The 24,261-nt window shown below is 46.3% G+C and overlaps 1 protein-coding gene across 1 annotated transcript in view; it reads right to left on the reverse strand.

Moving 5' to 3' along the window:
• The window catches only part of LOC126095242 (myrosinase 1-like), a 79,295-nt gene that overhangs the window by 34,628 nt on the left and 20,406 nt on the right, over positions 1 to 24,261 (reverse strand). Inside the window, exons 4-5 of the mRNA XM_049909994.1 lie at positions 18,400 to 18,522; positions 9,344 to 9,527 (exon numbers count right to left, since the gene is read on the reverse strand). Of these exons, the coding sequence (XP_049765951.1) occupies positions 9,344 to 9,527; positions 18,400 to 18,522 (307 nt within the window). The remainder of the gene's footprint in view (positions 1 to 9,343; positions 9,528 to 18,399; positions 18,523 to 24,261) is intronic.

Here is a 24,261-nt window from a genome sequence, read left to right on the forward strand (position 1 = left end):
TGACGAGTGGGACTGTTAGCAGCAGACAGGGCGATGACGTCTGGACCACCAGGCATTGTCAGCAAGGTGACCATTGTTGCGGCTTCCCTTGTGGTCACAGTAGAGAGAGGCGAGCCTCTAGCGGTGCGGCCGACAACAATGGACACAGGGGGGGACTGTATACGTCTTACAAGACAAGCACCGGTCTGTGCACAGCGCTGCGATGCACGTATGAGGATATGGGAGCTACCAGGACAACGAACGTTACTAGGCTGCGTTCTTCTGCGTAATACGGGTGCAGCTCTTGTAGCGATGGTACGCAATACGACCACCTCTCGTCCGCATAGCCGGTAATAATGGACAGCAGGCATTATATCTCTGACGCATTAATACCGGTGGTTGCACTGTGTGATCCAAGTCCCGGAGACGATATCATTCAATAAGACCGCATGCGCTACCTCAGTACATACGGGGTTCATCTGTCGTCGTGGCCAACATATTCTCCAGATCGTTTGCAGTCATACGTTGTCAATGGGCTGGTACTCCGCCAGTTGGCAAGCACTACGGTACTATTTATGGGCTCAGTTACAGAAATTGTAAGGTGCTCCTTCTGTTAAAGCCACATTTTGTTTCCTCATTTCCCAGTTTCACAATTTTGTATCGCGTCTGCAGATATCATACAGCACTCAGTGAGCAAAGCGGACAAAGGCCAGAGTAACATTTTAGTTCCCATCTTGCTGAAGGAGGCGGTGGACCATATGGCGTTGCCAGAAGACTGTGGTGTGGGGCGCTGTGGCTAGACATGAGAACGACCGCTACGTCAGCAGCGAGGGACGTAGGGAAGGGACATTTATTCTGTCTCGAAGCAAGGAATGCCGCTTAAAAAATATTTGCTGATAAAAGTCGCTTTTTCTAATACAGATATCAGGAGAAGTTATAGGTCATAAGCACTTTCTTACATCGAGATGTACAACGCCAGAAATCGATCATCTTAACAAATAAATGAATAATGTTTAAGGTAACAAAAATGAACAAACGGTTACTGTAAGTACGAGCCACAGGCTGCGCCATATAGTCCCCTGTCGGCGATAGGATGCCTTCCGAGCTAGTTTTGCCGTAATTCCATGCTCTCAGGAAATAGTTAGTTTCCATTTAATCATTATTAATTCTGTCGATATTACCAGCTTATGGTGTTCAGTGAATAAATATATCATAATGGCATCCCTTTTGAACGTTAATCTGAATAATATAGCTTCCCGCTTCATCACTTACAATCACTGGAAGTAGACTTGCACTTTACAGGGAACCCGAGGTACCGATACTGCTTCTGCGAAGGACATAAACTTCGATAGAAAGCTTCTCGGCAAAACAGGTAAAAGGAATCCTACTTGGAGACAGACTAAGTAATCCAAGGACGGATTGTCTCAATCGGATAGAAAAGTACGGCCAGTCACACTATAACCCTCTTATACCATCTTCTACGGAGTCACTGGCTAAACTGAAACATTTCTCGAGGTTTAACGCAAGTGGGAGTTTTCTTGCAAGGTGAAGTAGCAGGGAATGACTCCACTGCTGAGGTGACATCTCTATGCGCTGAATTTCGCGCAGTGTATGTGCCCAAATCACCTAAAAATTTAATCTTGTCTTCTTCCTACTGTTCTTCATATTTGATATTTTATGGTGCTGCAATTTTAATCACGTCCTGTACACCCCAAGTAAGTTTTTTCAACCTAACTATTGATATAATTGTGGTGTCACCGCCAGACACCACACTTGCTAGGTGGTAGCTTTAAATCGGCCGCGGTCCATTAGTACATGTCGGACCCGCGTGTCGCCACTGTCAGTAATTGCAGACCGAGCGCCACCACACCGCAGGTCTAGAGAGACGTACTAGCACTCGCCCCAGTTGTACTACTACTTTGCTAGCGACTACACTGACGAAGCCTTTCTCTCATTTGCCGAGAGATAGTTAGAATAGCCTTCAGCTAAGTCTATGGCTACGACCTAGCAAGGCGCCATTAGCCTTTCAGTGCTTGTAGTTAAAGACTCTCACTTGTATTATCAAGAGCGATGTACCACAAGGATGAATTAAAGTTAAGTATTCTAGCAGCTACGTACTTTTCTTATAGCATTCATTACGTATCCTGTTTGAGACATCACGCCAGCCGGCGTGTGTACGCGTGCCTTTCGGTTACCCGTCACTGTGGACTGGCTGTCTTGTCAGTCCACAACAATAATTATAGTCCGTTCCTAGCTGTGGTATTTTCTCATCTATCCACAGTATTTTCTTGAGAGGTTTGGAATTCTGGCCTTTGCTGTTAAAGAGATTGCCAGCTACGGGATACTATGTGGTGCCGTCTGAAGAACGACGTAGCATGACAAAGTTGGTACCTCTCGACGGAAACACCCGTAAGTACGCTCGCTGCCAGACGCAGGGACGAATGAGAGACGTCGGCGTGGACGTACTCCGCGGCTGCTGAAGACTTGAACATACCCCAGAGCGGAGTGTCGCTCAGCCCCACTCCCCAATCGTCGCCGAAGACGACACTTCCATATCACTACGCAGCCAGCTCTTCGAGAGTTGTACGAGGTGTGGCTGGAAAGTTTAAAGAATGGATCCGCTTCTGCTTACTGGTTGGCAGGCAGGTACACAGAGGGTGGGCAGTGAGTCATTGCCTTGTCCTTGAACGCCCTCTGACAGCGAACTGCGTTTCCTTTATTCAGTTCGTTGTGGCACATGGTTGAGCTTGGGTCTGTTAGGGCTTGTTGCCGGATTCTGTCAGCGTGAAAGTGGACGTAAGAACGGAGCAACGAGTTTGCGTGAAATTTTGTTTCAAAACCGGAAAATCAGCTTCTGAGACTTACGAACTATTACAAACAGCTTTTGGAGATAAGTGTATGAGCCAGTCAAATGTTTTTGTCTGGTTCAACAGATTTAAAAATGTTTGCGAATCATTCGACGATGAACCACAGTCCGGCCATCCTTCCACCTCAAAAAAAAAAAAAAAAAAAAAAAAGAAAAATGAAAATGTTGTGAAAGATCGCGACTTAGCACACTCTGATCATGCGGGATATCTGATGAACTTAGTTTAAGTTTCTATGCAGTTCAGTCAATTTTAACTGAAGACCTGAACATGCGTCGAGTGCCCGCAAAATTCATTCAAAAAGTGTTGTCAAGTGACCAGAGACAATAGCGACTTGAAGTGTGCCAAGAACTGATTAATCGGACTAAAAATGACACAGATTTGTTAAACAGTAGGCACACCATTTACAGTACTGTGGACACGCACCAACTGTGATTTGAGGTTGTACCCAATAGCACCTCAGAACATAAGGCCTTGAGTTAGGGCTGTATGCCTTTTGCGAATGCAGTCACTCTATGCCGCACCTCCTTTCTGTGGCGATCCAACATGCGACCATAATTTTCAAAGATTCTGAACCTTGATTCGTCCAAACACACTATCTGATGCCATTCCTGTTCCCAGTGACGTCGTTCCATACACCATTGCCGTCTAACATGTTTCTGTACATTTGTCAAAGGTAGTCGGAGAAGTGGGCGACGCACACGTGACACATGCTGTAACAAACGGTGACGGACTGTCGCCCCCGATAATGTACGATGTGTTACACTGTTCCAATGTTGCGCCAGAGCTGAGGAGGATACAGGTGTGTCCTGCAATGCCATTCGTATGAGGTGTCGATCTTATCGGGGGTTGGTCTGGGTGGTGCGACCTCACCCATCTCGTCGTGTTCTACGGCCTTCCGTGAACCACTCTGCACATAACACTTGCACTGCCGAAACGTTTCGTCCCACAGGAACTGCAGTTTCCCAGATGGATGGATCACATTCTCTCATGCCAATAATGTGCCGTCTTTCAAACAGTGATTTGACGGTATGGTTCGTGCATATGTCTGCGACGCGCACGTCTGCTCAAGTGACACTGACACATTACCTGCGGTTTATTGCGACAACGAGAGCTGCAGACACATTTTACTGGTAGGTGATGCTGCGCCGCTATATCGATAGTGACCTCGAACGCGTAGGCCGACAACGTTAAACTGCTAATCATTTCAAGATTTTCATGATCTCTATGTATATGAAAATAGTCGATTACGCAGTGTAAAAAAAAATGTAACGGAATTCTAAGATACTGCTGGTATGTCCTTATAATTTATCTTTTAAACGGGGAAATGTTACAATACTTCTTTCACTGGAATAAAATTTGTGTCGCTTCATTCTCTGGCTTCATCTTGGCTGGAAGCATATTGTGGTACTCACGAAACCAATTTTTGAATGGTTATTGAATAATCTGAAAAAGTGTTTTATTTGGTAGAAATGTTTCAAGTACCCATTTGCATACCATTATCTAACCAAAACTGTAAACTCTCATGTACACAGAAGATCGTTTTCAATAGGACTACAACCTACACCGTTCAGTGACGGGACGATTTGAGCTTCACGTGTTTTGTTTTCGTTAATCATTCTCGCATTCGAGAAATAACTTATCTTTGTATGAAACAGTCTGATCATATTAAGTTTTCTCCTGTTTTACATTTTCACATTGTAACAATTTCATGAAAATTTCACGGCCAAAAGGTTTACTGAACAATGTTGAGTGCCATCCATTATGCATTCGCCTAACATTCAGCTATGGGAAAAAAGTAAATACAGTTATTTAAGATCCAAATTTTTTTTTTCTTGCGGAAACTACTGAGATAATGAGAAACAATCACATAGTAGTTGGAATGTGCTTTCATGACGTGGCAAAATATGTATTCGAAACATTTGAGTTACTCTTATACACTCCTGGAAATGGAAAAAAGAACACATTGACACCGGTGTGTCAGACCCACCATACTTGCTCCGGACACTGCGAGAGGGCTGTACAAGCAATGATCACACGCACGGCACAGCGGACACACCAGGAACCGCGGTGTTGGCCGTCGAATGGCGCTAGCTGCGCAGCATTTGTGCACTGCCGCCGTCAGTGTCAGCCAGTTTGCCGTGGCATACGGAGCACCATCGCAGTCTTTAACCCTGGTAGCATGCCGCGACAGCGTGGACGTGAACCGTATGTGCAGTTGACGGACTTTGAGCGAGGGCGTATAGTGGGCATGCGGGAGGCCGGGTGGACGTACCGCCGAATTGCTCAACACGTGGGGCGTGAGGTCTCCACAGTACATCGATGTTGTCGCCAGTGGTCGGCGGAAGGTGCACGTGCCCGTCGACCTGGGACCGGACCGCAGCGACGCATGGATGCACGCCAAGACCGTAGGATCCTACGCAGTGCCGTAGGGGACCGCACCGCCACTTCCCAGCAAATTAGGGACACTGTTGCTCCTGGGGTATCGGCGAGGACCATTCGCAACCGTCTCCATGAAGCTGGGCTACGGTCCCGCACACCGTTAGGCCGTCTTCCGCTCACGCCCCAACATCGTGCAGCCCGCCTCCAGTGGTGTCGCGACAGGCGTGAATGGAGGGACGAATGGAGACGTGTCGTCTTCAGCGATGAGAGTCGCTTCTGCCTTGGTGCCAATGATGGTCATATGCGTGTTTGGCGCCGTGCAGGTGAGCGCCACAATCAGGACTGCATACGACCGAGGCACACAGGGCCAACACCCGGCATCATGGTGTGGGGAGCGATCTCCTACACTGGCCGTACACCACTGGTGATCGTCGAGGGGACACTGAATAGTGCACGGTACATCCAAACCGTCATCGAACCCATCGTTCTACCATTCCTAGACCGGCAAGGGAACTTGCTGTTCCAACAGGACAATGCACGTCCGCATGTATCCCGTGCTACCCAACGTGCTCTAGAAGGTGTAAGTCAACTACCTTGGCCAGCAAGATCTCCGGATCTGTCCCCCATTGAGCATGTTTGGGACTGGATGAAGCGTCGTCTCACGCGGTCTGCACGTCCAGCACGAACGCTGGTCCAACTGAGGCGCCAGGTGGAAATGGCATGGCAAGCCGTTCCACAGGACTACATCCAGCATCTCTACGATCGTCTCCATGGGAGAATAGCAGCCTGCATTGCTGCGAAAGGTGGATATACACTATACTAGTGCCGACATTGTGCATGCTCTGTTGCCTGTGTCTATGTGCCTGTGGTTCTGTCAGTGTGATCATGTGATGTATCTGACCCCAGGAATGTGTCAATAAAGTTTCCCCTTCCTGGGACAATGAATTCACGGTGTTCTTATTTCAATTTCCAGGAGTGTATTTAAATGTTGCATGACTGGAGTATTTTTCCTTTGACGTGATCTTCTCTATCTTGAACGCCCACGTCAGCATCTCGTTGTTATTGCGATAGACAGATATCGCCTGTACGTCAGATTGCAGCGACCAGCCTACGAGCTGCTGCGACTTCTCCCGGCCTGGCTATAGTAAGCCCAGTGCCCGAACGTAGTGTACTCATCCCGAATAGCATTGCCAGTTATTTCACGTGTCCTCAATAAATGAGACACTTAAAGGTAGTCTAGTGATTAGGAACTTTACGTCACCACCTCTTCTCCCCTTGCAAACCAAATACTTTTTCCTTTTCTCGCATCTTTGTTCCGCATCACCGCAAGGTCTACATGGTTCTTAACGGACTTTGCACGGATAATTCCCTTTCTGTCGCAAGGTGTCGCACAGCTCGCAGTGTTCAGTGGTGGGTCGAAGAGCACCAGGATGAGCTGACCACATCCCCTGGCCACCATACTCCGTGGATTCAAACCCAGTCGAGAATCTGTGGGACCACAGTTCACGCCATGGATCCTCAACAGCAAAATTTAGCGCATCTGGACACAGCACTGCAGTCCGCAAGGCTCCAAATCTCCGTCGGTACAGTCAAGAACCTAACAGACTCTCTTACTGCATATCTCGCAGCTGTTCGCGCTGGAAAGGGTGGCTATTCAGGCTCTTGACAGGTGGTGACATTAGTGTGGCTGGACAGTACATCTGCACCGTGCTGTATGTCTGCTACCACTACCCAGCAGCACTACCCAGTTGCTCCTGGAGCACTGGCCACTCTTCGTGCTCTGCAGTCACCGTTAACACAGATAGGTCCTAGTCTCTGTAGTTGTACAGCTTGTCATGTTTCTGATCTTGTAGTTTGCCCTGTTTTTCTGATGGTAGATTGACAATAACATGTGATAAGGTGGAAGAAACCTTGTGTTTTGTGAGAAAATGAATAAAACGAATTTTGAGCGATTAAAAAGAGCGACAATAAAAAATGAGTATTTTAACATATTTGAAAGAACAGGAAGCAAGATTACAGCCTCAGAAACCATGACAAACTGTATAATGTATGGTACAGGTCAAAGTACAAGCACAAAATTGCTATGGTCTCATAAGAGGCAGAATAGTAAACAAAAAACGACTGAAGAAAGTGCAGAAACCTTTGGAAAAATAAAGAGACTGTATCTTTTGCACAAGGCGTAATTTCTTTCAAACTTTTGCGTTCAAAATACGAGGGGACTTCAAAATGTAAGTTACCACATGTCGTCCTGCTGTAAGACTACCGTGCACCAAAACTGGCATGCTGTCAGAAGACAGTATATCCTTTGGGTTCCCTGCAGACGCATTTCTGCTGCGGTACGGTTCACAGGTGCTTTACAATGTTGGAGCGAAATGGCGCGGCAACTGCGAAAGTACTTCAAAGGTGAAGTGCGTGGGGCAGTACGATTCTTGGGGGAAACACGTGTAAATTGCCCACCGGTACACCGTGAAATTCTGGCGGCCTGTGGACGAAATGCGATGTCACATCTAGTCATTGGAAATGGTGCCAACAACTTGGCCAAGAGCGCACAGGCGTAGGTGATGCCGGCCAGGAACGAGGGCCGGCGACATCGAGCACAGAAGACAATGTCCAGGTTACCGACGAACAGATTCGCAGCAGTCACAGAGTATTGAGGACGTCCAGGCAGTGGTTCTCGATTAGTTCTACGACTGAGGAGCAGATTTGTGGTGTCGAGGAACTGAATGATTGGTAGAACGTCCCCACCGTTGATGACAGAGACTTGCTAATCCTGTTGGAAAATACTGTCATGTGTCTGTGTGACTATAAGTGTGGTGTGGCATTCAGTAAAAGTGGCTTGGCCTGTCACATTAACGTGCAACTTACGTTTTGGAGACCCCTCACAGCAAAGATTTGTAGCATGGTATGTGGTTCTCAAGCCAGCACGAGGGTTTACTTGTCGTACAGTATGGCTCGTGCAGGGTATGGTGGCTGATGCTCAGTGACCAGTTTTAGTCCAAAGCGCTGGCGAGTTCATTCGTTTGTTCGGAAGGGGAGGCAGACACGTGTTTTCCACCTTTTGGCCAGTCAGAGATCACAGAATAAAGGTGCGCACCCTGCAATCTTTCTCAGACGATTTTACAGAAACTATTCGGTAAAAAATTTCATTTTTGGTTTACTTGTAGCTTTATGGTTCAGGTTCATGATGACATGCCCATTGTTTTGTTAATGATCATAGCTACTGTGATGTTTATGTAGAAGTAAGACACTGTGCACAGTGAAGAATAGAGGTCAAGAAAATTGATCTGATTTAGCACACTCATTTGCGATCGCATCATGCCAGCAATACAGCCAGAGTGAAATATTCAGATATCGAAATGAGATTTTGGCAAATGATAGCAAGCAAAAGAGGAGGGTATTTTACCCTATTGTTGTTATGTAAAACTTCATTATCTACCATGTTATTCCAGTAACTATAGACGTTTTTAGTGAAAGAATGTAATTTTTAAGGGTCACAAATACCTGGTGAAATGAGAAATGGTACGGGTTTTGGAACAAGATATGTGAAGACATTACAAGTTTTTCTGTACTGAGGATGTGCATTTTCATAAGCTACTGACTTTACTTTTCCACTGTTCCTCACTTAATAAACTTAATAAACCACTGTTTCAGAAATCTCTCGCAACTGTGTCTGCACAAAATGTTAGTTAGGTGAGATAGTGTAAACTCCACTGTGTTTTGGTAAAAGAAGCAAATTTTGAAATGGAAACCAGGGAAATGTGTATGTTGTACTAAAAATTCGCCACTTATGACGCTTCACTGAAAATTGCAGATGGCTAAAAAGCCAGGCAAAAATAAATTGCTGCATTTTCGGCGGAATTCTTTTTAGGTGCTGACGAAAGCAGAGATGACATTGGATCTTTTTTAATGGTCACTATGCAAGCGTGCACATGGAAGGGCCCCACTTAATATTTACAAAAAATGTGAATGTAGGCTTCAATTTAGAACACGGCACTTCCCCTGCAGCGCTCGTCATTTCTCCTACAGCGCTCTGAGCGAACCCCCACCACTGCCGCTCTCCCCACCTTCCCCTGCCGACTGCGCATCTAGCGGCCACGGTATTTTGCGCGCACCCCTACCTTGCTGCGTGGCCCTGTACGTGTCGTTGTAGAGGTGCCAGACGCGCGCGTGCGCATTGATGACGGTGTAGTAGGTGAGGTAGTCGCCGATGCCGACGGCGTTCTGCGCCGGTGCCTGGCCACCCGTGCTGGCGTAGCCGCCTGCGAACACCGACGGTTCGTTGAACGTGATCCACCACTTCACCTGCAACAAAGCGGAAGCCACATCACGAGGTGTACGCCAGTACTAGAGTCTTAAAAAAAGTCTGTGGAAGCGAAGTACAACTGAACACACAGGTGCAGCCGGCTCACAGAAATCGTGATAAAGCACAATGGAAGCAGCAGAATGAGCCCTGTGCTATTCCGTATCACTAGACTATCGCTAGACTCAAGTCTGAACACCGTATGTCAGGGACACTTTCAAGCAGTTTTCTCTTAACGCGCGTTTATTCGCTCCTTTTCGTGTACAGCAAGAATCTGTGTAGATGTGCAGACTGCCTAAACTCGTTACTCCCACCCTGCTGCTACATGTAACAGTGAACCAAAGGCAAGTCTGTGCAGGGCGATTTTTTCCACCATGTACAAACTCTAGGGATTGATCGATGAGAGGATATGGAACGGAAAAGGTCTAATGAACTTCCATCCGGAAATGCATGGTTTCCATGCTAGAGACCATTCATTCATTCTTTGTTACAGAAACTGTGGTCTAATACACGCTGTATGATGCAGCTACAGTTGCAGTATGCGTGGTTTCCCCCTAGAGGACGGTACTGTTACTCATATGTCATGCCCCAGCACTCTCTCCTACCATAACACCTGATTCACTTCTGTAGCTGACTCACCTTGTAGTGAATGTGATACAGCACTGTACACAGTGGTTCTATATTCGAATCGAGAGCTTGCTGACGTGGTGTTTACTTACGGAAAGGCACATGGCATGGGAGGCGAGTAGCAAGGTTGTATCAGGAGACCTATCCCCGCAGATAGCAGCCACAGCATTCAATGTTTGCAACAGTGTCTCGCCGTTTGTCTGAGACAGTCATTTCAGGAAGCAGGAAATCATGAAGGACGTACCCGAAATGTTCGGATACCAGACTTGGAGGAAAATATGATAAAACTGTGGAAGACGACCGCTGTGGCAGTCAGTATCAGACAACTGACCCGCCAGTACAGGGTAAACCACAGGACCGTGTGAAACATTCTTCATGACAATTGTTACCACCCTTATCACTCACAGCGTCTGCAGGGCATACTAGCTACAGGATTTCCACATCGGAAGCAGTTTTGCCACTGGCTTCTTCACCAGGCAACCATCATTCCGGGAATTGTGTCATCCATCCTACTCACAGATGAGGCTGCCTTCACACAGAGTGGTGTCTTCAAATTTTATAACAGTCATCTGTGTGATAGTGTGCAGAACCCCTATGGTACGCTGACAGAGAACCATCAGCATGGGTGCAGCTGGAGTCTATGGGCCAGGATAATTGGCAACCATATTTTGGGACCAGTCTTCCTTCCACGTCGGATAACAGGCCGGAACTATCGGGGTTTCTTGCGGGTGATTTTGGCTCCTCTACTGGAAGAAGTGCCAGTGATGATCAGAAGGGTTATGTGGCTGCTACATGATGGTGCTCCAGTCCACTTCGCCGTTAACGTCCGAACGTATCTCAGTCGTGTCTTCCCTGTTCGATGGATCGGAGGAGGGAGTCCACTTGCATGGCCTTCTCGTTCACCAGATCTCACCCTGTGTCGTTTCTGGTTATGAGGCCATCTCAGAAGTATCGTGTATGCAGAGCGCATTGCAGGTGTGGAGACACTGGTTATACGTACTCATGCTCCCTTTGAAACTGTTCAAATGCAACCCGGCCGACGTGAATGTATACCACGGCACGTATAAGCATGCGTTGAGGCACTCGGAAACCATTTTCAGCACATACTGTAACAGTGGCTGAATGGTACAGCGCGTATTAGACTGCAGTCTATGTAACGATGTATGACTGAATAAATGGTCTGTGGTGTGAAAACCATAGATGTCCAGACATAAGTTCAAATGGTTCAAATGGCTCTGAGCACTATGGGACTTAACATCTGAGGTCATCAGTCCCCTAGAACGTAGAGCTACTTAAACATAAATAACCTAAGGACATCACACACATCCATGACCGAGGCAGGATTCGAACCTGCGAGCGTAGCAGTCGCGATGTTCCGGACTGAAGCGCCTAGAACCGCTCGGCCGCAACGGCCGGCCCAGACATAAGTACACTAGACCTTTTTTTGTTCTGTATCCTCTCATTGATCAGTCCCTAGCGTTTGTACACTGTGGACAAAACCACCCTGTATATATGCCCGAAGGCACATCAGATGATACACAAATGTTGCCGGTAGCAGCAAAAGCGTTGAATTAGAGTCTCTGCTGTGAAACACTGTCAACTGAGCTGATAATCACAATCCGTCTCAATATCAGCACATTCCTCCTCTGTTAAGTCTATTTGTGTCATTACGTGACGCATCTCGTTGTAGCGAATGTTTTCAAAATAAACATTTCGCTACCGCTAGCGATGACTGAAGACAAGCAAGTAATGTACCCACTCACGTGCGTACTTTCCAGCAGATAAGACGTCTGTTTCATACATGAGGCGCACTAACAAACTGATTTCGAGAAGAATAAACGTAGAAGTTGGCAACTTGCCGCAGAGAACGCGTGAGTGTTTTAATTAAACAATACGAACCGAAACCGTGTTGTTTTGACGACAAAAATAAAGGTTATCACAACAGCAACAAACGTGATACAGCATCAATCGTAATATTGTGCATATTAAAAGAGTGTAGGCCGCAGACAAAAATGGCTCTGAGCACTATGGGACTCAACTGCTGTGGTCATAAGTCCACTAGAACTTAGAACTAATTAAATCTAACTAACCTAAGGACATCACACACAGCCATGCCCGAGGCAGGATTCGAACCTGCGACCGTAGCGGTCGTGCGGTTCCAGACTGTAGCGCCTTTAACCGCTCGGCCACTTCGGCCGGCGCCGCAGACAACGGTGGAGGGAATAATAAAAATAAGAACTCGGTGTTCACAGTACTGCCGAGAAACATGTGGCACTGTGACCCGAAGAGAATTGGTACTGGCAGTGAGGGTGTTTACATAACGAAAGTACAGTTACTTGACAGACTTCGATTCAGAAGTAGAATCTTAAAGGTTGCCGATTACTTCTCAGAAAAAGTAATCGCTTTTCTCGTCACATTCTCATGCTACGTTAATTTCTGTTGGGCAAGGTCCAGTAGGATTTGATAATTATGTTCGGTCATCCCCAGTTAATTTCGATACAGGTCTTTCCTCTGAATTTATTTTAGAAGAAATGTCAAGCTTTTCGTCTCCTCTTGTCTGCTCAGCCGTGATTCGCCCATAAAGACTCTTTCCTACTTTTAGCGCTGTCCAGAGCCATAGAAGATAATGCAGCGGCCCCCTTGTAGGACGCGACGCCGCGACAGCTCCCTCCTTGAGCACGCAGCAGTCTGTCTCGCCGACAACGCGGACTGGCCGAGGTGATGCAGTGGATGTACACCCGACACAAAATCAGGGAGGTAGTTGTCCAAATCCCCATCCAGCCATCCACATTTAGGTTTCGCTAGATTCTCAAAAAAAAAAAAAAAAAAAAGGTTCAAATGGCTCTGAGCACTATGGGACTTAACATCTATGGTCATCAGTCCCCTAGAACTTAGAACTACTTAAACTTAACTAACCTAAGGACATCACACAACACCCAGTGATCACGAGGCAGAGAAAATCCCTGACCCCGCCGGGAATTGAACCCGGGAACCCGAGCGTGGGAAGCGAGAACGCTACCGCACGACCACTAGCTGCGGACGATAGATTCTCCTATATCAGTTAAGACCAATGCTGGGATGGTTCTTTGAAAGCATACATCGGATTTCCTTCCTCAACCTGAACTTGCACTCCTTTCTCGCTGCCGACGGGGCACGAAACCGTAATCTTTCTTCTTTCCTTTCGTGCGCCACGACATTATCGTGCCAATTCGCAAACAGATTTTCCATGTACGTAGTACTGTCAAACAGCGAATGGTACTGATTGCACAGGATATCTTTGCCCCGGCGCAGAAACGCATTCTCTTCCTGATTGCGAGTCATGGAAGAACAGACAGGTTTTAATTACCCATTTGGGCAGTCGACCGATTTTTCACTCAGTCCGTTTTTTCAGTGGAGTGAGACAACGGAATGAAGCTAGTCCCTGTGGGCACATCAACTATATCAGTGTTTCGCGCTCACCCTCTTGGTGTGAGTCGTTTCTTTTTAACATGAGACTATCAACTGATCCAGTGTCTGACGGCACGTCAGTCATATCAATGTTTTCCCTCGGTCTCCAGGTAAGAGTGCTTTCACTTGCATGCTTGTTCAGCATTTCCAGTTACACATTAGCCATGATTAGGCCTGCCAACCGTTTTGGAGATAAATAACGTATATTATTAAAAGGAGAGGGAAATAGAAACTATGTTTATAGTGACGAAGTATTTTCAAAATTTATTATTTATTTATAAGGATCAGTGAAGAAAAAGCGAGACAAATGGATAAAATAAGTAAACTGTTTATTATTTCAGAAGTAATCACCATAACTATTAACACATTTATCCCACTGTGAGACAAAACAGTCAATGCCTTAAGGGAAAATGGTTGGAATTGCCTGCGGAACCGTAATCGTACTGAGGCGTGCAGCTCTCCGTACGAAGCAAATCGACGGCTGCGAATGCCTTTTTTCAGGGCTCCAAAAACGTGGAAATTGCATAGGGAGAAATCGGGACGGTATGGAACTGAAGCAGCGCAGTCGATACAACAGGCACACCATTTCCGGGAAAGTCAAGATGACCTTTTCCTTTGATTGCAACAGCTCGCTGCTCGATGACTTTTCGGAACAAGGCGCCACAATTAACGCTCACCGCTACGTGGACACACTGCAAGAACTGAAGCGCGCCACCGAGGTTGACAGACATCACTCTGTTTCAGGACCAGTGCCAGCTCGTATGTTCCGAAGATTGCTTCGATGACGCTGCAGCAGTATCGCTGGGAAACCCTGACACATCCTCCATACAGTCCCGATCCCGCCCCAAGCTATTTCTGTACTTTTAGAGCCCTGAAGAAAGACATGCCTGGCCGTCGATTTGCTCCGTACCTAAAGGTGCACGCCGCGGTACGATCATGGCTCCGTAGGCAATCGCAAACATTTTGCCATGGAGACAGTGACCGTCTTGTCTCACAGTGGGATAAATGTGTTAATAGTTGCGGCGATTACTTTTGAAATAGTAAACAGTATACTTACTTTTTTCTCGTTCTCGTTTGGCTGCCCCTTATACTTAAATACGAATTGAATATAAATGTTCGGTTGGTTTGAAAAGTTTGATAACTGGTGTTATATGGTAAATTTACGTTTAAATAAATGAACATTTAATTTTTTAATTTAAATTTATGAAAGTTCTCTCTCTCTCTCTCTCTCTCTTTTTTGCAACCATCACCGATAATTATCTTTTGTTCAATGCCGAAGTCTTTGGTGACTTAATTATCGTTTTTAAGCGTATGCTATCACTTGTAGAAGTATTTTTTCGCACAAAATATTCATCACCATTCGATAATTTTCCTTTAATGGTTAGCGAGCTCAGCATTTACATCGACGAGTGAGGCGAAACCGTCGAAAACCAGGCTCAAATTGGACAGACGAAACGACAGAAATATTACAGACTGGTTTCACTTGAAAAGGTAGGATGAATAATTCAATCAAAATGGGAAACTACAACAGATGGTACAGACTGCTTTCATTCGGTTGCTCCCACATACCGGTTCCACTCGAAAGAAATGAATGAATGAACTCACGAATGGACACTAGTCCAACCGATACGTAAAAGTACTATTGAATGAGTCGACTGTTTTTCAACAATAGATAGAACCTGTTGTTTCAATTCGATTGTTCTGAACACTACTCATTGCTGAACAGTTTGTCAGGAGACTAATAGATAAATAGTAGTGGCACATAAAAAGTGCCGATATTAAAGTCGTTAATTCCACTACTCGGAGAAGATAAGTCTTTAAAGGAGGCATTTTGTCACCACGATCCGCGCCACACAAGTTAGGCTTTACGCACGTCAGTTTTTATTCTTTTTGTTTCTCTTTTATTTACATGTTTGAATGCTCGTATAATGAACACTGTGTAACACTACCCAGATGCAAAAGGTCATCAGATAACAGAAACGTGCTACTTGAACCTTTAGATATACGAAATAAATATATCCACTTTTTGAAGAAAGTGAGAAATTATCGTAAAAAGGGCAGATCTGTCATGTATGAATTATTCACAGTTCTGACACTAGACCTAAGACGTGTGGTCAGATGAATCGAGGGAAGGAATAAAAGCGCCTCTTTCAAAAGAACAACGTCTCACACTCGTAAATATATTATATCATGTGAATGTAAGGTTGTGCAGGATGCAATAAATGTTTTCGTCTTTCGAAAATAAGTAAATGGTTCTCACTACGGGAGGAAAGTAAGGTTTTACTCCAAATGGACTTGCAATGTTCAAGTCAGGGAGTAAAATGTAAGAGTACCATGTAGAAACGAAGGTAATTATTTGAGCCGTTGCTATTCTCTTCGTATGTCTGCATAAAGCGGTATTGCAGTTCGCCTGAATTACTGTCTATTTTCTATCAAGTGACTGGAACAGAAATTAATACTCAACTTACCAAGTAACTCCATTAGCGTGCTTGAAAATGCCAGTTTGGACTTTTGTATTAGTTGACGTATTGGTCGTATTAACATAACATGATAATTGGCAGACTCGGTAACTGGTGCTTACAAGTTTTGTGAGAGGTGACTGTGCAAAGGCAGCTACGTCTGACCTGGAGCTGGGTATAACCCAGTGGCTCATCACAACATGGTGGCAAGGCTATCACTGGAGTGATGCTCTACAAAACTAGTTGGGTATGCACTTTGCCATTAGCTGTTATACTCTCAAGATTTTACATAGAACTGTATCACTGAACTTAATGCTCATATACACTCCTGGAAATGGAAAAAAGAACACATTGACACCGGTGTGTCAGACCCACCATACTTGCTCCGGACACTGCGAGAGGGCTGTACAAGCAATGATCACACGCACGGCACAGCGGACACACCAGGAACCGCGGTGTTGGCCGTCGAATGGCGCTAGCTGCGCAGCATTTGTGCACCGCCGCCGTCAGTGTCAGCCAGTTTGCCGTGGCATACGGAGCTCCATCGCAGTCTTTAACACTGGTAGCATGCCGCGACAGCGTGGACGTGAACCGTATGTGCAGTTGACGGACTTTGAGCGAGGGCGTATAGTGGGCATGCGGGAGGCCGGGTGGACGTACCGCCGAATTGCTCAACACGTGGGGCGTGAGGTCTCCACAGTACATCGATGTTGTCGCCAGTGGTCGGCGGAAGGTGCACGTGCACGTCGACCTGGGACCGGACCGCAGCGACGCCAAGACCGTAGGATCCTACGCAGTGCCGTAGGGGACCGCACCGCCACTTCCCAGCAAATTAGGGACACTGTTGCTCCTGGGGTATCGGCGAGGACCATTCGCAACCGTCTCCATGAAGCTGGGCTACGGTCCCGCACACCGTTAGGCCGTCTTCCGCTCACGCCCCAACATCGTGCAGCCCGCCTCCAGTGGTGTCGCGACAGGCGTGAATGGAGGGACGAATGGAGACGTGTCGTCTTCAGCGATGAGAGTCGCTTCTGCCTTGGTGCCTATGATGGTCGTATGCGTGTTTGGCGCCGTGCAGGTGAGCGCCACAATCAGGACTGCATACGACCGAGGCACACAGGGCCAACACCCGGCATCATGGTGTGGGAAGCGATCTCCTACACTGGCCGTACACCACTGGTGATCGTCGAGGGGACACTGAATAGTGCACGGTACATCCAAACCGTCATCGAACCCATCGTTCTACCATTCCTAGACCGGCAACGGAACTTGCTGTTCCAACAGGACAATGCACGTCCGCATGTATCCCGTGCCACCCAACGTGCTCTAGAAGGTGTAAGTCAACTACCCAGGCCAGCAAGATCTCCGGATCTGTCCCCCATTGAGCATGTTTGGGACTGGATGAAGCGTCGTCTCACGCGGTCTGCACGTCCAGCACGAACGCTGGTCCAACTGAGGCGCCAGGTGGAAATGGCATGGCAAGCCGTTCCACAGGACTACATCCAGCATCTCTACGATCGTCTCCATGGGAGAATAGCAGCCTGCACTGCTGCGAAAGGTGGATATACACTGTACTAGTGCCGACATTGTGCATGCTCTGTTGCCTGTGTCTATGTGCCTGTGGTTCTGTCAGTGTGATCATGTGATGTATCTGACCCCAGGAATGTGTCAATAAAGTTTCCCCTTCCTGGGACAATGAATTCACGGTGTTCTTATTTCAATTTCCAGGAGTGTATGTCTTAATGATAACTCATGTCTCACAATATTTGTATCGCTCAGATACAACTGTTTGTGCTCTGATGCTCAAGATAGCATACGCTTTGACTATCGAAAAGTACAGGCTAAAGATACAGGACGAGTGGGGCGATGTAGTGGTATCCAGCCGCAGAAATTTCAGCATTGAGTGACGAATAGGAGACTGTAGCGATTTCCTTACGTATTCAGAATGGAAACCAATTTGCCGAGCTCGAATTTACGAATTTTATTTTTGTCACTGGCTACCTTTCCCTACCACCTACTAAGCGCCTCTTCATTTCCAAGTCCTACAAACAGTCTCGTGTCTATTTTAGCGTGTTAACAGTTTGCGTATCCTCTGTATGAAGAAATAGTGGAGGCTACATCTCAGAACCAAAGCAGGGCAAAGGTTGTTATTTCGGTGCAGCGACTCTGTGTGAAATTGCGTCCCTTTCTTGTGGCGCGAGATAACATTGGTCTGTACAGTCATATTCCTATTACAGTTACGGTATCCATGCCACTTAAATCGACAAGGCGTCCATCATTCTACGAGCAGATTAAGAGAGTTCACCGTTGTATAGAAGAAAAGAGGCGAACTCGTACTCACCCTGTCACCGTAGGTGTCGAAGAGCAGTCTGGCGTACTCGACGAAGTAGTCCGCCATGATGGGGTTGGGCCAGCCTCCGATGTACTGCAGCGCCTGCGGCAGGTCCCAGTGGTACATCGTCACCTGCGCAACCAAATAACGTCCTGGTGAGAACCCTGTAGCAGCGCCTACAGATCAGTAGTAGTATAGGTCCATCGAATGGAAAATTTAATTGTAAAAAGCACACCTCTACTTCTGAAACTCGACGTTTATTAGTCTGCTGAGGACATAAATACTGGTTATGATCAAATTGTGTATTATCATACAGTAACTAACTTTTTGGAATGACGATGTAATATGTCGGCTATACGAGACGGTTAGCCTGTCGCCCATATACAACAGCAGCCTGACACTGAAGCAGGCAACACTGTGCGGCTTGGAGCCAGAGGCCCTACCACGGCCACTATTATACGTCCGAACAGGTATCGAATCTGTCGTGGACCAAACCGCATTTTGGCATGCTGAAGATGCAGATGTAAAGGCGCTCTTAAAAGGCAGAAATGACAAAACGGACGCATCCACTGGATACGAGACGTTAATACTTAACAGACGAAACGCAACTAGACAAATGAGAGAATGCCTTCTAGTAATAACGTTGCTGGCGGTTGTGTGTGGTCTTACCGTGGAAATTGTGTGTGGTATGCAACAGTTAAGAAAGCTGTTGCAATATGATCTGCCCGATAAAGAACATAAGCTGAGCACCAGGTGCCAGACCGTGCCAGCAGAGAGATGTCGGCAGAACTCTGGGAGAGAAGTCGTCCTTGTGAAGAATTTGACTTCGAGACAGCAGAGTAACTCCTTGATTGTTAGACTGCACAGTACTCCTGGAGACGCCAGAGGAGGGACGTTGACGGAGGCCTTGACGAGACTTGGCTGCTACCACGCCGCCCGTCCCACCCAGGTCGCCGTCGCCGCTATTCGCTGCCAGCCGACCGCAGCGCAAATTCAGCCCGCAGTCATCCATGGCCAGGTAAACGACTTTCCATTGCAACGCTCTCATCAAAGTCCGCCTACCAGATCTCTCCTAGCAACCATAATTTCAGGCCCTGGTAACGACCTTCAGAGGTTCTTATCGATAGTAGGCACACTGTTTTTTATTTTACTTCTACACTGGTGTGCTAACCTTAAGGGCGAAAGTAGCTTTCGCATGATGTGCCACTTCCAAGTAAATACGTTGAAGATATTTGAACCATACATAGACAGAACTGTCAGAGTATAGTACAGAAGGTACTGTTGTTGTTGTCGTCGTCTCCAGTCCAAAGACTGGTTTTATGCAGTTCTCCATGTTACTCTATTCTGTGCAAGCCTCTCCATCTCCGTGTAACTCCTGGAACCTACATCCTTTTGAATCTGCTTACTGTATTCATCTCTTGGTCTACCTCTACGATATCCCCGCCCCCCTCCCAGCCCCCCCTCTCCCAAGCGTTTCCCTCTATTACTAAATTGGTGATCCCTTGATATCTCAGAATGTGTACTACCAGCCAATCCGCTCTTCTAGTCAGGTTGTACCACAAATTTCATTTTTTCCCCAATTCCATATACCCCTATAATCGTCAGCATTCTTGTGTAGCATCACATCTAAAAAGCTTGTATTCTCTTGTTGTCTAAACTGCTTATTGTCCATGTTTTACTTCCATACATGGCTACCCTCCATACAAACACTTTGAGAAATGACTTCCTGACACTTAAATCTATACTCGATGTTAATAAGTTTCTCTCCTTCAGAAACGCTTTTGTTTCCATTGCCAGTCTACATTTTATAATCCCTCCCCCCTACTTTGGCCATCATCAGTCATTTTGCTTCCCAAATAGCAAAAATCATCTACTACTTCAAGTGTCTCTTTTCCTAATCTAATTCGCTCAGTATTACCTGATTTAACTCGACTAGATTCCATTATCCTCATTTTGCTTTTGTTGATGTTCGTCTTACTGCTCCTTTCAAAACACTGCCGATTCCATTCACCTTCTCTTCCAAGTCCTCTGCTGTTTCTGACAGAATTACAATGTCATCGGCAAACCTCAAAGTTTTTATTTCTTCTCCCTGGACTTTAATTCCTACTCCAAATTTTCCTTTCGTTTCCTTTACTACTTGCTCAATATACAGATTGAACAACATCGGTGATAGGGTACAACTATATCTAATTCCCTTCTCAACCACCACTTCCATTTCGTGCCCCTCGACTCTTAAAACTGCTATCTGGTTTCTGTACAAATTGTAAACAGCCTTTTGCTCCCTGCCACCTTTAAAATTTGAAAGAGAGTATTCCAGTCAACACTGTCAATAGCTTTCTCTAAGTCTACAAATCTTATAATCGTAAGTTTACCTTTTCTTAACGTGTCCTCTTTGAGAAGTCGTAGGGTCAGTATTGCCTCCCTTGTTCCTATATTTCCCCGGAGTCCAAACTCATCTTCACCCAGATTGACTTCTACCAGTTTTTTCACCTTGGAACTGTGAGTTATTAATCTGATAGTTCGGTAATTTTGGTAACTGTCAGCACCTGCTTTCTTTGGAATTGGAATTGCTATATTATTCTGCACTGGAACTGAAATAAATACGCGACGAAACGAACAGAAACGACAATTTTGTCCAAAGATAGTGATATTACAATGAAGCCATCACGATGCATGATGTCCACTGGACGTTACAGGAGGTGTGGCATGGTTTTAATACCATGGATGGCAATGCAGGACCTGCACCGTGCTACTATGTGGCCACGGCCTGGGTAAGGAGTTGTTGCACCATGGCGTGCCACTCCCCCACCACAGCGGTTTACAATTGCAATCGTTCGTGCGTGTGGACGCGCTGCAGTTCATCTCCCCAACACACTTCCCACGGTCTTTATGGGATTTAAGTCGGCGAAAGGGTGGGCCAGCCCACTCGCCGAATATCCTCTATTTCCAAGATCTCCTTCTTTTCGATGCGGTCGCTCGTTGTCACCCATAAAAATGGAGCCAGGACCGAATGCATCCGTCAAAAGACGGGGTAGGAGTACGTTGACCCCTGAGTGTACGGTGTTCAAAGATTTGCAGGTCAGTGCGCCCGTGTAACATTATGCCCCCGCACCATACCACCTGGCCGACCAAAACGATCATGTTCGACAATATTCGTTGGCGCATTAAGTGTTCCCATTTCTCGCCGTATGAGCGTAAGTCAGTTGTAAGGTGGCAGAATAAATGGTCAGATTTGCACCTTACATGGGACCTTTACAAATCGCAGTGAGAAGGTTAAGATGACACCTAACCTAAATCGACAGTTATGAGAACATTTGCCTATCAAAATGTAATGCAAAAAGGGATGACAGTCAATCGACGGTAATTAACACACCATTCCTATAAATGCATGTCTTTGAGCGGAAGGTAGAACATGGAACGCTAGTCTAGTCGCTTTTAGTTTTGAAAAGCCAAGTTCACAATGGCATAGCAAAGCCGTGCTGTGGGAGTTACGCCGGCGACCACTTAAAGGGGTGGCAGAAAGGAGGACAGCGAACCCAGGCCAGGTGATTCAAGCTGGAGGGCCGCCTGTAGCGAGGGCATCGGTACAAGAACAGAGAAGAAGCTTTAGAAAACTGCGTTTCGAAATTCCAGTGGGATACGAACAAAAGCAAGTGACGCATTTTCGTCCACTGACTGCGACACACAGAAAGATCAATATACTCTAGGCGTCTGGAACGGGCACAAAACATCCAATTGGCGGAAACTCACTAGGAAGTAGAAAAGTACTGAAGTTTCGACGCAGTTTGATAGAAGGGACGTAGCGATTGGTAGAGGGTGTTTCTACAAAATGAGAGGAACGCTCCTATTGGTCGAAAAAAGCCGTGACCTGGAAAAGGAACCCAAGTGGAGGGAGGCAGTTCTGCCATGAGAGGACAAGAGAGAAATTTTGTCTGAGGGACTCTTCTCTGGACTGGTGTCAAGTGCAGAACGGAGCGCTTAACGCTCCGTACGACGCAGAGACGAAATTGGTGTGGACACTGCGCCCACAGCGGCTGCAATCCAGCTAGAATTTAGCTGTAGCAACGTTTAGCTCCAAATGTGGAGAAACGAACCAGCCAAAGTAGTTAATTGTTCTTGGGAGAACTGAGAGGCCACTATAATTTGCACGCTGCTCCAACCATGCGCGTGTATATCACCATACAATAAGACTAGGGCTGACTACCTGTTTTCTCGTATAAAGAGAAACATAGAGAAAGTTTCTGCTGGAAAGTTCAGCAAAGGCCAGGTTAGTTTTGTAGGAATTTCAGTGGGAGAGAGCGGCCTTGCAGACAGCAGCAAGTCGCAGCTTAAGGTAAATATCGCGTGCAAAGGCGTAAACTTTGTTGTGTCACCAGCTTGCGTCCACTGTAAACTCGAGCGGCCTTGGGTAATCTTGCGCTCAAATTTGTCACTTGACTAACCATCCACTGTAGACTTGATTGTCATCCTAAATAGTACCGAACTTTGAACCGGAATCGGACGATTTTCGTAGTACTGACCAACATCATAACGTATGTGTAGGAGCGATTTTGTAAAGAAACGTCTAATTATACCTTCATATTATTGTGCTTAGGATTAATGTAAAGAAACTTCCAATTAAACTTTCATAATATTGTGCTTAAGATTAATGTTCTTTCAGAGAGTTAATATTTAACATTGTTGTGTATGGACTTATTTCACTTTTTGATGTTGGCAAGATGTGTTATCCATTGCGCTGTTTTTATGTTAGCGAGTTGAAAACTGTGTGAAAAGCTGTAATTTGGTGAGAAATATTGTGACATTAAACTTGTCATTTCACCTCACACAGTTGTTCTCAATTCAAGAATAAGCAATAACGAAACCCCGATACCCTTACACAGTCATTGTCGAAAATGATCGTCTTGCTGGTCCAGGTGTTACGGTAAGGAGAGGCATAATGTTACATGGACGTACTGATGTCAAAACCCTTCAACACGGGCCACTCAACAGTTGTTATGACACTGTTGTGGGCGTCTTTTCAGGTGTGCGTTCGGTCCTGGCTTCACTTTTATGAGTGAAAACACCGAACGCATCGAACAGCGCTTTGGAGGATCTCTTGGAACGAGACGGTATTCAGTGAATGGACTGGCTTGCTCGTTCACCCGGCTGAAATCACACTGAGCACGTGTGGGATGCTTTGTGCAGATGTTTCGCAACACCTCCACGTAAGCAAATGACGCCCTCGCTGTTGTCAACCACGCTGGTAGAAAAATGCAACGCCCTGGTACAAGAACTCCTCACCAAGCTTGCGGCCAGCATGTCTGCACAGAATGCAATGCAGTCCCAGATGATCACACGGCGTTTAGGAACCAAGGCCCACCTTTCGTAATGTCCAGGACACCGCCATGAATCTGGATGACTCCAGTGTATTTATCATCTTTGAATGAAAGTGTTTCTTGTGTTCGTCGTACTGCGCATTTCTTTCAGTTACAGTGCCTTCCGTACTATATTATGACAGTTCTTTCTATGTGTGGTCCAAGTTTCATCGAGCTATGTTACCTGGAAGTGACACATCATTCAAAGCTTTCAATGTGTGTGAATTCCTAAGGGACCAAACTGCTTAGGTCATCGGTCCCTAGACTTACGCACTACTTAAACTAACACAAACTAACCTATGCTAAGAACAAGACACACGCCCATGCCCGAGGGAGGACTCGAACCTCCGGCGGGAGGGCCGCGCAGTCCCTGACATGACGCCTCAAACCGCGCGGCCACTCCGCGTGGCGACATATCATTCGAAAGTTACTTTCGTTCTTATGTTTTGCTCATCATTGTAGCAATGGAAGGAAGTCAGGTATTTTCTAACAGAAATTTGTTAGGTTTCTGTAGTTT

Source organism: Schistocerca cancellata, chromosome 8 (genome assembly GCF_023864275.1).
Source record: "Schistocerca cancellata isolate TAMUIC-IGC-003103 chromosome 8, iqSchCanc2.1, whole genome shotgun sequence".
NCBI classification, from domain to species: domain Eukaryota; kingdom Metazoa; phylum Arthropoda; class Insecta; order Orthoptera; family Acrididae; genus Schistocerca; species Schistocerca cancellata.